A 13952-nucleotide genomic window follows, 5' to 3' on the forward strand; every position below is an offset into this window, starting at 1 on the left:
CAGTGTCTTCCCTTTCCACTCAAAGTAGGGTTCACCCCCTAGTCCCCAGCCCCGACACAAGGTGTCTTACCCCACTGTTTTTCTTTAAAGCAATGATGACTATTTGATACAATTCATTTTCTGTGCGCCTTCAATAAAATGTAACCTCCATGGGAGGTGGGCAGTGGAAGGGGGAAGCAAAACTTCCAATGTTTTATTTACTACTAGAGAGGGCCCAGAATATTACCAGGTACGAAGTAGGTGCTCGATAATTATATGGTTTATTGTATGGATGAATAAAGGAATGCTGCTTATCGGGAGTCAGCCAGTCTGGGAAAGGTCATCCCAAGCAAGGGTCCAACTCCCAAACACCCCCCTTCCTCACATGTTATTGGTTATCAAGAAAGGAAGGAGGTTGAGCACCCCCAGGTGTGTTACACACAGAGAGGATCCTATATATTAAACAATGTATCTTCTTCCAGGAGCTCTGCGCAGTAAAGCGAGTCCGCGATGCAGTCCTGGCGCCTGAGCAACCCCTTGTCCGCCTAGCCAATGGGAAGAGAGCCTCGCCGGGCGGGCGGAGAATGTCCACCAAACGCGCGGAGCACGCAAGGCTCTTTGCGCATTTGTTAGGCGCAAAGAGCTGAATAGATTGTTCCTCTTTGGTATCAACAGGCAGGTGCCTGCTGAGCCGTTCTATTTTACTTTTTCCTTTCTTTCTTGGGTTCCTGGCTTTTAGCGCTGAGATTTAACCTTCGCCACCGACGCCCACTGTGACCCCAGGTATGGAATGATTCTCGTCTGGGTGTGTTTTGCCCGTCCCCAAATGGGAAGTTAGATTCCGTTAGCGTCTTTGCAGCGCCCACATTGTGTGTGGAAGGCAAGAAAGTTGAGATGCGTACCCCGGGCGGAGGCCCAAGAGAAGGAGCTGCCAGGACCCCCGGGGTGGAGAAAGCGGGCTTGCAGGTGCAGGCGGAGACCTGGCGGTAGAGGCCACTTTCCTGGGGCGAGGCCGCGACCACCTCGTGTGCCGGAGAGCCCGGTACTGGGATGCGCACGTGCGTAAGGAGTCCTTCGAGTGGGGACTTAGTGTGGCCCGAGTTCAGGTGGTATGATTATCCCCCTTCACCAGTCCTGATCAATTCAGGCACACCTCTCGCTTCTCAGCGGGAAGCAGGTGTTGGTCATTCAGTCCGAGAATATTCCCTCCACCTGAGCTTCCCGGCGATTTCTTCAAGCTGTGGTTCCTCTGAGCTCCTCTCCATTTGAAGACAGATCAAAACAGCCTAAAACTTTACAGCCCCTGTGTTCCACACTACCAGTTTTTCCCCCCTTCCTCTCCTTCCTAGCAAAGTTCTAGAAAGAATAGCGCTTGCTTGCTTGCTCGCTTCATGTACGGGATCACCCTCTACTCATAGTAGTGAAGCTTTATCACTTCCTTTACCCTCTCCCCCTGCAGTGACCTAAAATTGTTCTACGGAGGTTACCATGGTTTCCCGCCAAAGTCGAGTGCAGTTGGCAGGAATTCATTTCTGTATCTTCTTTGGGAATTCGACAACTTGGTATCATCTTTTCCCTTTTTATTGTTCCAATTATTTAGGGAATCAATCGTGATTTTAAAAAGTCAGAAATTGTTCTAAGCCCAAAATACAACCATGGTTAATATTTTGTTATATTTGTCAGTTTCGTTAAGAGGTTTAATTTTAATTCTGTGTTTGTAATCCGCATATTCCTACCATATGCCTTCAACCCTGCACATGTTGCATATTGCTGCATGAATAGGTCATTTAAATGATGGAAAAAAGCATGTGCCATATTTCAAGCATTTCGTTAATCATAATTGAATTTTAATTTGTCAATAGTTATTTACTATTCTAAATAAACACCCCTATGCACAAAACTTTTTTTCTGTATTTGGGATTCTTTCCATTGGATAATTTCCCAGAGAAGAGGTTAAGGACTGAAAAACCATGCATAGTTTTAAAACTCCATAGTTGTGGCCGTGCAGCCTTCCAAAGGTGTAGCAGTTAACATTTATACTGACAATATCTGCTTCATTCCATTCTCATTGTCTTATGGTATTATTTCTTAAAGCTTATTTTTGCCATTTTGGTAATTGTGAATTGATATCACCTGGTTCGTATTAGTTTTTTAACTGCTTAAGTCTGAGCATTTTCTGAAATATTTGTTACCTTTTTACCCCTATATAAATGGGTTATTTGCAATAATTTGCTTTTAGTGCTTTGCTTATCTATTTGTGTATTATGTCTTTCAGGTGATGTGAATCTTTAAACCATTCAGATTTCACTAGTTTTATCCTAGTTCTTTTCCTATACAGGCATATCTTGTTCTGCATTTTGTTTTACTGTGCTTCACAGCTGTTGTGTTTTTACGAATTGAAGGCAAGACCTTCCAACAGAAAAAGATTGACTCCCTTTATTGCGCTACTGGCTTTGTTGCCATAGTTGGAACAAAACCTCCAATATCTATGAGGCATGCCTGTACTTAGATCCTTTACAGGATACCATATTATATTTAGTCATCTCTTCTTAGTTTCCCCTGGACTGTGACAATCTCCAATCTTTCCATGTTTTTGATGACCTTGATCTGAATACTCATCAGGTATTTTGTAGCATGTCATTTGGGTTCGTCTCATCTTTTCCTCATGGTTGGACTGCAATTATGGGTTGGCGAAGAGGACTGTCCTAGTGGTGATATGCCATTCTCAACATATCTTATCAATGGCACATACTATCAACAATGAGTATTGACTGATAATAACCTTGATCACCAGGGAGAGGCAGTGTTTACCAAGTTTCTCCACTTAGTAAATCATTAACACAGTCCACACTTGTGGGTGGGAGTGAGTTAGGGTTATAAATCTCGCTCCTAAAGGAGAAATAGCTACATAAAGTATTTGTAATTCTTCTGTAAGAAGTTTGTCTTCCCCCCTCCGTTTATTTATATTTGTTGTCATCTATGTTAGTAAGGATTCATGGATGTTTGCTTCATACTTTGGTTTATAATCCAATACTATGTTATTTTAGCCATTGGGAGCTCTTTCGGGTTGCCTCCTGTCTCTCTTTGACATACTGCATCCTTTTCTTTTTCTGGCACTGCAAGAAGCTCAAAGCTCAGTTTGTATGTTCTCTGTTCCAACCCTAAAATCAGTAATTTCTCCTATGAGCCCTGATTCTTATTGGAGAATGGTATCAGAAACCAAGATCTGGGTCTGGAGGCCTGCTCCAATTTTAGTAGTTACTGCCAACAGTTCTAAAGTGGTTTTACTTACACTTCAGCTCTTTGCCAAATTCCCAGTAAAAATTTTTGCTGGTCTTGGTTTACCTTTTGCATTAGACAAAAGAGGTTTCAATTTAAATATAGTTAATAATATGCTTCCTAATATTCATCCTGATTCTTGATCTTTTCCCTTACTGTGCCCAAGCTAGTAAGACCCTATTCTCCTAAGTCGTGATGAATTTTCTTGGCTATTTTTTCCTCTCTGCTTTGAGGTATTAACGTTTTACTGATGTATTATATCTGAGATTTCTTTTGTGAGGATACTAATTTTTATCTGAATGGTTTACAAATTGTCCAAAGAATTTGCACCATATCCTTCCCTTCCCAGTTGTGGTACTCTATTATACATTAAAATCTCCTGAGATTGCCTATTTAAAAGTGATGAGTTGTGTATTCAACAATAGAAGACTTTGGAAGTGGTTTCAACTGGGGGTGGTTTTCTGCCCTGGGGACATGAGGCAATGTTTGAAGACATTTTCTTTGTCACAGCTATGGTTAATTGAGGGTTCTAATGGTGTCTCGTAGGTAGAGTTCAGGAATGCTGCTAAACAGTATGCAGCTTTGTAGTTTGACAGGCTACTTATCAACTCTGTAACCTGGGCAAGTATCTTAATTTCCAAGTCCTTGTATCTGTAAAATGTAGATAAACCAAACTTTCAGGACTATTTTTAAGACTAGAGAAAAGTTTTCAAAAGACCCTTTCACAGTTTATCCCCAATGAATATGGTCGTTAGTAACATGTGCTGAACGAATAAATTATTTTGGACAAATAAGCTTTAATTATTACAAATGGTAAAAGTTCACATCGGTAAATTTGCAAATTGAAATTGATCCTTTTAGACCATGGGTTCCCATTTAAGAACATTTTGGAATTTATGAATTTCTTCATGTAAGAGAAGTAACACCAGACATCTATTTTCCCCTTCCCAAAAATAAAACAAAGGAAGACAACAAAACAAATTCCTTCAAGTTCAGCATAAAACCTTTGTAAAGGAGGCCAGAGTATACTGTACTCTTTATCAGAATTGTAGATACCATGTAGTAGAAACCCAGTAGGATTCAGAACCATATAAATCTTGGCTCTAAGAAACACCCGGAAAGGCAGGAGAAAAATGAAAACTGCAGGGTGTTATGGCAGTCAAGGGAAAAGAGAATATCAAGAATTAAGGCATTGTTAAAATAGTATATTATACGTATAGCACTCTGTAAATTAGGTGTAAGGATTAGCTTTTAATCCTTGCAGAGGTAGGTAACATATTTTTTTCTGCTTACAAATATGAAAATTGAATACAAAATGTCTATTGGGTTTTGCAACAGCGTGGTAATTGGTATGAGTTATCAGTGGAAATGTGGTTACAAAAGTTAGATTGCAGTGGATTGAGCAGATAAAATAGGTAAAGTATAAAAGACTGAAAAAATTTGACTATGAGATGAAGGGGATGCCAAGTAAAGGGAACATTTGTAAAAGATTAGGGTAGACTTGGGCATATTTAAATGTTAATAGAGACTTACAGGACTGGGAGAGGTGGAAGATAGGAGACATCACTAATGGATTAAGACCCTTAATAATTGGATCCTGATGAGATTCCGATCACAGGTGGAGGGATGAGCTATACAAAGAAGAATGAGCCCCTTTTTCTCGTTGCAGGTAAGAAAAAGATACGTTCCCACATGGTGATGTCTGTACATTTCTAGGCAGGAAGTTGAGGATGTTGTGTTCTATGCCTCGTTTTTCCTCACCATAATCTGTGTATCGTGGAGAAGTTTCAATGTTCCTTTGAAGTTTTCTCAAATTTGCTCCTTTTGCTGCTTCTAAAAAAATTACTATGAAGCCTATTTTAGTCAGATCCTAATCTGCGCTCTAGAATATTTTTGTAGTGCAGTTAAAACAAAACACAAACTATTCCCCCCCACCCCCCCAAAAAGTTGATAATTTACCAGTTACTGTAGGATATAATCCTGATTTACTATCTAATTTTGAGATAATCCACTTTCTGTTTTAGAACTAAAATCTCCCGTCGGAGATTTTCCCCCATCCAGCTTTTCCAATCTCATTGGCAAGAAGACAGGGGAGGCATTATGAAAGACTGGAAAGGAGGGAGGTTTAAAGAAAAATCTTGGTTGAGTTCCAGCTGTACCACCTACTAGCTCTGTCTTTTTAGGCAAATCACTGACAAAGAGATGAGAAATCTGAAGAGATGGTTTAAGTGTTTAACTGGAGTGCCCATGCTGAATAAAAAGTCAAATAAGTCTCTTAAGATGGCTGATAAGTAAGAGGAAAACAGCGATCAAAAGACTAGGATTTGATGATGTTCGAAGAACTGTCAGAGTGGGAGTGAGGGCATGAAACTGCTCAATTAACTGGAAGGTATTAGTAGGGAATGAATTATGAGACTTTGGAGTTTGAGTTTGAATAGTCGTTGATGATAAAGTGGATTGAGAGCATCACAGTGAAATGCTAGAGTGAAATAAGTCACAGAAGTTAAGGTTGAGGCTGTGAGACAGTGATATTTTGGACGGACTTTAACTCTGAACTTACCCAGAATAATTGTGGTGATGGGGAGTGGATGTGAAAGGACCTTGGAGTGCAGACCCTCAGGGACTACATATGGGTTTGTAGCCATAGGTGACATGACAAGAAGAGGTAGGTGGTGGCATATTCTAGTCGCATGTGCTTCAAGAGTAATGATGCGTTTGGTTGGGGTACAATAACAATGTTTTATAGGCTGAGATGTGTGTCGGTGTTAATAAGGGAGAGAATAGATGAGGAAAGTTGCCAACACTTAGTAGGAGCTTGTTCTGTACCAGGCGATACATGTAGTCTACTTCATTTAATCCATACCATAGTCCTCTGAGGTTGTCTCTGATATCCTCACTTTGCAGAAAAGTAAACTGAGGCTCAGAGAGATGAATTGTCTTTATTTCTTACAGCTCATAAATGGTGAGACTGGGAGTAACTCTTAGGAAGGTGGAAGAAATATACCATAGTCTATATTAGAGGAAATTTTTTATAATAAAGTGTATTACAGAGGACACTAGGTCAACACTGAGCTGAATTTAGTGGGCTTCAACACATTTTTGTTGAATTTATCTATATTTTTATAGGTATTTCATTTTCTAATCTTTTTTCATAGGTCCTATTTATTCCGATTATTTTTTCCCATTGACCCATGAACAAGATGACAGATTCATCGTCATCTTCCTTCTTTTCTGATTTTGGGCTACTATTATATTTGGAGGAGCTAAACAAAGAGGAATTAAGTAAATTCAAATTACTCCTGAAGAATGAGGCGATGGAACCCGGGTACTGTCTGATTCCCTGGGCTGAAATGAAGAAGGCCAAACGGGAGGATCTGGCTAACTTGATGAACAAGCATTATCCAGGAGAACAGGCCTGGGATGTTGCTCTCAAAATCTTTGGCAAGATGAACCTGAAGGATCTGTGTGAGAGAGCGAAAGCAGAGATCAACTGTGAGTGAATTTAGGGATAAGGAAGTTCCCTCAAGGAGCCCACTGGGATAATTCTATGAAAGGACTTAGAAATTAAATGATTCTGTGGGACACAAGCTCTGTGATGGTCGAGTACATTGGGAGCTTGTTGGATCATTGGAGGAACACTGAAGAGGCAGGAGGGTTTTGAGTATTGTTACTCAGCCATACTCCTTAATTGTTAATTCATATATTTTGTACCAGTTAAAATGCTGAAAGGAATTGAGTGATAAGAATTGTCTCATCTAGTGTTCCTTTGCTTAAATTACAAACAAAATCATAGGTTAGGCTAAATTTTAAGAAATCTCAAATATGATTTAAAATCTTCGCCAAAATAGGAAGAATGAGCAAAAAATTATTAAGGAACATAAGTCAATATTTTTAATCATTCCCAAGTACAAAATAGTGTAGACATCTAAAATTTCTTACTCATATACAAGTCTTTACAGCTCCAAAGTGTATATACATTATTTCTTTTGAGTCTCACTGTATCACTATGAGATCAGTAGAGACAAACAAACTTAGGTTTATATTAGACCACTTGCCTTGTTATAGGGTGGGGGGCATGGCAAGGGAGCCTCATACTCCATGATGTTCATTCACACTACATCACTTTGCCCTTGGCTAAACTGGTGGAGTGAGTCTCTGTTGACTTTACTTTTCTTAATCCCAGATGGTCACATATAAGTAGACTACTGAGGAGAATTCTGGCCCTTGTTCTGGACATTATCAAAGCTCTCCTTGTTTTTGGTAAATCTCATAATCCTTTTGGAACCTGTTGCAGGGGCAGCCCAGGCCATGAGACCAGAGGACACCAGGGCCGGAGAGGCACAAGTTGATCAGGAAGCAGCGCTGAGTAAGTAGATGGTCTTTTGTCAAATTTGGAAGGAGTTTGAATTTAAGAAGCTGGATAGGATATATCTCCCAGGAAACCTTTTTCAGCTTTTGTTAACTTTTTGTAATATCCTACCTGTTTGCTGATTATCATTTAGAGAGAGTCAACAAAACTGGCTTTCTGGCCAAAGTCAAAATCAGGGTCATGTTAATTCAGGGCCTCAAGAAAGCAGTATTTGGAAATGCCCAGTCAAAGATGACAGTCTAATGAACAAAGATACATTCATGTCTGTGTTTTATGTGTTTTATCACATCTGTTGCCTTTGATTAGAATCGATGCTATAATTGAGTTACAGGAATGGTGACCAACTAGTCCATATAAAATGTAATTTTTAGAACCAGGTCTTCTCAGTCTTAGTTCGATACCATTTCCATTTTCCCTACTTCATTTTGAATTCTATGCAGTTAACTTCTAGTTTATACGAGTGGATTTACAGTACAAAGAAACTGGATATGATAAGAAACCTTTATTCTTAACTCACCTATGCTGCTTTCTGGCAGGCCTACCATTTCATTCAAGAAATAATTAAGAACCTACTTTATTCTAAGGACTAATAAATGAAAATTGGTTATTAAACAATCTCTACGATGACCTCCCACTTTGATTCAGTATAAGGAAGTTTATTTTTGTGGTATAATTGGCCATAAATTTAAAAAACCAGGCTTCTATCTCCATAGAAATTTACTGTTAAAAAATTTGTATTATGAAGTACACATTCAAAAAAAAATTTGTATACAGAGTGTAGAAAAGTATAATGAAGAAAGTAAAACTCATCTTTGTAATCTCAATTTTCTTTTAAAAGTACTGCACCGTACTAGATATAAAACCATAAAAAAGAGGGTACCTGCCTTCTGATACCATAACTTCTGGGGAGAACTAAGCATAATTTAGTGGGATATGAACTATGTTAGATGTTTGTATTGAATGCCTTAGTAGAACAAAGAAAAGACTTATAGTTGTCCTTCAGTATCTAAGGGGGATTGGTTCTAGGAACCCCCATGAATAAATCCTTGAATGCTCAAGTTTCTTATATAAAATGGCATAGAACAGTGCCTACAGTCTGCCCTCCTCTTCTGCAGATTCCAAACTGCAGATCAAAAATAATATTTCTGACCCTGGTTGGTTGAATCTGTGGATGTGAAAGCCGGGGATATGGAGGGTCAACTCTTTATTTACTGAAAAAATCCACGTATAAGTGGACCTGTGCAATTCAAACCTGTGTTGTTCAATGGTCAGCTGTATTTACTTTAAAAAATGAAATAGAGTAATTACAGCTTGATATGTTCTGTGAATGAAAAGTATACTGTTTTGAGAGTATATGAAAGAACTGTTGAGCATTGGGTTTCAGGAAGGGCTTCCTGAGATATTAACATTTAAACAGAGATCTAAAGATGGAATCAAATTTAACTAGATAAAGATAAAACTATTTTCATTCTGCTTGGACACTTGAGAATTTTTTTCTTCTCTTTCAAATAGTCTCCAGCCTATGCTTCAATATTCATTTCTATCGATGTTTTACCTGTATAAAGTAGATTATTTTGATCTGTAGCTTCAGATCTATCTTCAGGTCCTCTCTGGCTATTGTTTATTGTTGCCTGTGTTTCATTTTATTCTGGGTGATGACTCTTCAACACATCGTGTTTTTTTTCTCTGTAAAGGAAACGTACAAAGAACAAAAAAATATTTCTAGGATGAATTTAATTTTTATTTTCCATCACAAATTCATTTTTTCTAGATTGTCAGTTCTATTTTTTTCAGTTTCTAATGTAGATATTAAACTAGAGGAATATTTTTGTTTTATTTACATTCCTTTCTTAAACCAGCTGCACTTTAATCGGTTTTGATCATGTATATTTTTGCTTTTTCCCTGCTTCATTCTGACTTAGGTGATGGAGCAGAATACAGAATTCAAATACAGGAAAAATTTTTCATAATGCAGGATAAGAAGTGTTTGCTTGGAGAACCTAAAGATTTCCATCATGAAATTGCTGAGGAAGGTCGAGAACTGTTGGAACATTTGTTTGATGTAGATGTCAAAACCGGCGAGCAGCCACAGACAGTGGTGCTTCAGGGGGCTGCTGGAGTTGGGAAAACCACCTTGGTGAGAAAGGCAATGTTAGATTGGGCCCAGGGCAATCTCTATCACCAGAAATTTACCTATATTTTTTATCTCAATGCAAGAGAAATTAACCAGTTGAGAGAAAAAAGCTTTATTCAAATGATATCAAAGGACTGGCCCAGCACAGAAGGCCCCATTGAAAGGATTATGTCCCAGCCAAATAGTCTCCTGTTTATAATTGATTCTTTTGATGAACTGAACTTCGCCTTTGAGGAACCCGAGTTTGCGCTGTGCGAAGACTGGACGCAGGTACACCCAGTGTCCTTCCTCATGAGTAGTTTGCTGAGGAAAGTGATGCTCCCTGAGTCATTCTTATTGGTGACAACAAGACTCACAGCTTGCAAGAAACTAAAGCCCTTGTTGAAGAGTCAGCGTTCTGTAGAGCTATTAGGTATGTCTGAGGATGCGAGAGAGGAGTATATCTACCAGTTTTTTGAAGACAAGAAGAGGGCCTCGAAAGTATTGAATTTACTGAAAAACAATGAGACACTTTTTAGTATGTGCAAAGTCCCCTTAGTGTGCTCAATCATTTGTACTTGTCTGGAACAGCAAATGGAGAAGGGTGGTGATGTCACATTGACCTGCAAAACCACCACGGCTCTGTTTACCTGCTATATCTCTAGCTTGTTCACACAGGTAGGTGGAAGCTATTCTAGTCTACCTAGCCAGACGCAACTGAGGAGCCTCTGCCACTTGGCTGCTAATGGTGTATGGACTATGACACATGTGTTTTACAGGGAAAATCTCAGAAAGCATGGGTTAACTAAATCTGATGTCTCAGTTTTCCTGGACATGAATATTCTTCAGAAGGACAGAGAGTATGAAAACTGCTATGAGTTCTCCCACCTACACATTCAGGAGTTTTTTGCAGCTATGTTCTATATATTGAAAGACAGTTGGGGAGCCACAGACCGGTCATCTCAGCCTTTCGAAGACTTGAAGCTGTTACTTGAAAGCAACAGTTATAAAGACCCCCATTTGATGCCCATGAAATGCTTTTTGTTTGGCCTTTTAAATGAAGATCTAATAAAACAACTGGAGGAAACTTTTAACTGTACTTTGTCCCTGGAGATAAAATGGAAGATACTTCAGTGGATGGAAATACTAGGAAACAGTGAATATTTTTCATCACAGCTGGGATGTCTCGAGTGGTTTCACTGTCTGTATGAGACTCAAGATGAAGCATTTATAAGTCAAGCAATGAGATATTTCCAAAAGGTTGTCATTAACATTTGCGGGAAAATCCATTTGCTTGTGTCGTCATTCTGCCTTAAGTATTGCCAGTGTTTAAGGACCATTAAACTGTCTGTAACTGTGGTGTTTGAGAAGAAGATATTAAACTCAAGCCCTCCAGCTGAAACTTGGTAAGTGCATTAGGTCAGTTCCCTGGAAGTGTTCAGTGGGGGAGTGAAGGAAGTAGATTTTGTCAGAGGAAGGGGAGGATTTGTTTAGCTTAGGCCCCAGAGCCAGGTTAACCTTTCAGAGTTGTCCCACCTTGAGAAAAGGAGGCCAGGCCCTGAAACTCCTTATTGACCAGTCATAGTTACTGGTGAAGAATGGGTGAAAACTTGTCCAATATGGCTCTCTTGGCCTGAAGGTAGTCCCCAGAAAGGGACATGGCTGAGAGCTGGCAGCTGTCAACACTCCCAGCAACTAGGGAATGATTGTTTCAGTCCTCAAGGAAGGATGTGGCATAGCCCAAACTTATATCCACTACTGCATATAATTTAACTTTAAAAGATAATGCCCTCTGGAAAAAGAGGGACTAGGAGTTTTTTGCTGAACCTAGTATACAGAGGTCATCTCTCTGGGCTCTACTGGCCTAGCTTACCTTCCCCACTGCCCAGACAGGTTGATCTTTGTATTAAAGGTTGCAGCCCTTTAACACCCAGTTGGAGAGAGAAATGGGTAAGAAATAATAGGTGCTGAATTAATGTTTTGAAAGAATGAAAGAATCTTCAGTATTTTATGCCTATTATTATACCCTTTCCCCTTCCTCAGGTTACCTTTTCTGACTCTACCCATTTAAGCCTGGAGAAGAATTAAATTAGTTCCAGATTTAACTAAAATTAATTGAGGGCTTACTATGTGGCATACAGTTAGAGAATGCACAGGATATTTAACATATCCAGTTTAATGCTGGTCAAAACCATATCTCAATTTATTTTTAAGATTATAAAACTGAGATTCAGAGAAGTTCGCCTAGAAAGAAAGTACAGTCGTTGATTCAAGCACACATCAAACAGTAGCTAACATTTGCTTTAACACATACTTGACAGTCTTTTAAGTCCAAACTTGTCTAGCCTCCTAAAAATCCTAGGTAGATGCTACTATTTCTGTTTTACTTATTAAAAAGCAGGCACTAAGAAGGTGTGTAACTAGACTGAGGTCGTATATCTGTTTATAAGACCTCGGTTTTCCAAGTTTACTCCAGCTATCTCATGTCTGTTACAATTACAGAAGCGTGCCTCTTAACAACTCATTTCTCTCTGAACTGTGGGAGTAGGAATTGTAGGCTGGGATGCTGTGACATTCAATTTACTGTCCTTGAGGAGTTGTAAGTAATCTTCAGTCAGTTTTCTTAATTCTTACATCATAGTTCCATTTAAAGAAGATGTAGTTGATCCTAGGGCATTCGAATATATTTTATGCCTAATAATGTTAGGAAAGCATTTTGTCCACTATATAGCCAGTCTTCATGCTACCTTCACCTCTCCTCTGTTGTAGTGTTATACTAGAGTTGGCATTGTTGGTAAACTAAAGAAAGACTCAGAACCCAGCATTTTAAAAGGGATGTTATAGGTAACCTTAGTCTCTTCTGCAGTCTGACTACGATGTAAATAAGAGCAGGATTTCTATCTTGTTCACCATTTTATCCATGGTATTTGTACCTAGTAAGCACTTGAATATTCGAGTAATATATTGCCTAATTTTCTCAACTTTAAGACCTCAGGTGATATAGAGGCCACGACTCTACAATGTCATTCATTCCAATTTAAGGTATATGGGGACCAATATTTATTGAATGGTGAAGGGGATCAGGATATGCCACTCCAAACTGTGCCGCTTTTACATAAGAATCATTTTGCGCTGAAGGCATTTAAGTCCCTGAAATCCTTATCTGCCTAAAAGCAGAGCTTTCCAAAAGAACTTAACTGTCATAAATCTCCTCTTGGAAGCAACTCTAATTTCTTTTTGGAGGCAGAAGTTGACACTATACCTAGACAGATGTCACAAACTATCATGTCTCCCATCTATTCTAAGTCCCGTTCTTCCAAAAAAAAAACAAAAAACCCATTTGTTTTTCCATAAGTGCCCTTTCTCTTCCTGCCTTTACCCCACATTAGGTATATAGACCCCAAATTCTAACCAGTCCTTTGGTTACTCATAACTGAGTATCCTCCACGTATATTTGCAGTGCACAACTAATAAAATTTGTATGCTTTTCTCATTAATCTGTCTCTTGTTAACCTCATTTACAAATTAGATTGTAATTCCCTAGGGCCCTACCCAGGGAACCTAGGAGGGCAGAAGGAAAAAAGTATATTTTTTTCCTGCCCTACAGTAGTTATCTTTTATAAGGCAACATGCTAGACTTCTGTATATTTTAATGTAAATAATAACAGCTACCAATTGTTAGTATTTAAAAGTGAAAAATTTGCAAAGCATTTTCTATAGATTGTCTTACTAAATCTTCACAGACACCCTAAAAAAGATACTATTAACTTAATTTTTTAAGTTGAAGAAGCTGAGGCTCATAGTTTAGTCGTGTTGCCAGAATCACCCAGTTTAGTGAATGGCAGAGTTGGGACTCAGGACTGTTCTGTTCTAAAGCTTACACTTTTATAATTGCTAGACTGTCCTCTGTTTTATTCATTATTACCTTTATTTGTTTATAACGAGTCTTGATAGTATGTCTAACAATTATATAGTATTTTAAAATTTACAAAGTGCTTTCGTGTACCCACTAAAATTGACTTAAATCCTCACAACCCTGTGAAGGGAGATGGCATTTCCATTTTATAGATGAAGATAACTCAAAGCTCAAGGAACTGGTGAGACTTGCCTAAAGTAGTAGAGCTAGTAAGTGGTAGAACTGGGGCTCAAACCTGTGGTTCCTAACCTATGCCACAGTCCCCTAATGTCTGTACACTGTTCCTTTCCTAATCT

At 38.8% G+C, this 13952-nt stretch overlaps 1 protein-coding gene across 3 annotated transcripts in view; it reads left to right on the forward strand.

Moving 5' to 3' along the window:
- The first annotated feature begins 579 nt into the window (after positions 1 to 579).
- NLRP14 (NLR family pyrin domain containing 14) overlaps positions 580 to 13952 on the forward strand; it is a 31696-nt gene continuing 18323 nt past the window's right edge. For 2 of the 3 annotated variants that reach the window (XM_016123053.2, XM_016123055.2), the window contains exons 1-4: positions 580 to 762; positions 6414 to 6750; positions 7553 to 7624; positions 9550 to 11146. In XM_016123053.2, coding sequence (XP_015978539.2) covers positions 6450 to 6750; positions 7553 to 7624; positions 9550 to 11146 — 1970 coding nt within the window. In that variant the 5' untranslated portion in view covers positions 580 to 762; positions 6414 to 6449. Of the gene's footprint in view, positions 763 to 1438; positions 1542 to 6413; positions 6751 to 7552; positions 7625 to 9549; positions 11147 to 13952 lie in introns of all 3 variants that reach the window. The other variant, XM_016123054.2, reaches the window with a different exon arrangement.

Source organism: Rousettus aegyptiacus, unplaced genomic scaffold (assembly GCF_014176215.1).
Source record: "Rousettus aegyptiacus isolate mRouAeg1 unplaced genomic scaffold, mRouAeg1.p scaffold_m13_p_5, whole genome shotgun sequence".
Lineage (NCBI taxonomy): Eukaryota > Metazoa > Chordata > Mammalia > Chiroptera > Pteropodidae > Rousettus > Rousettus aegyptiacus.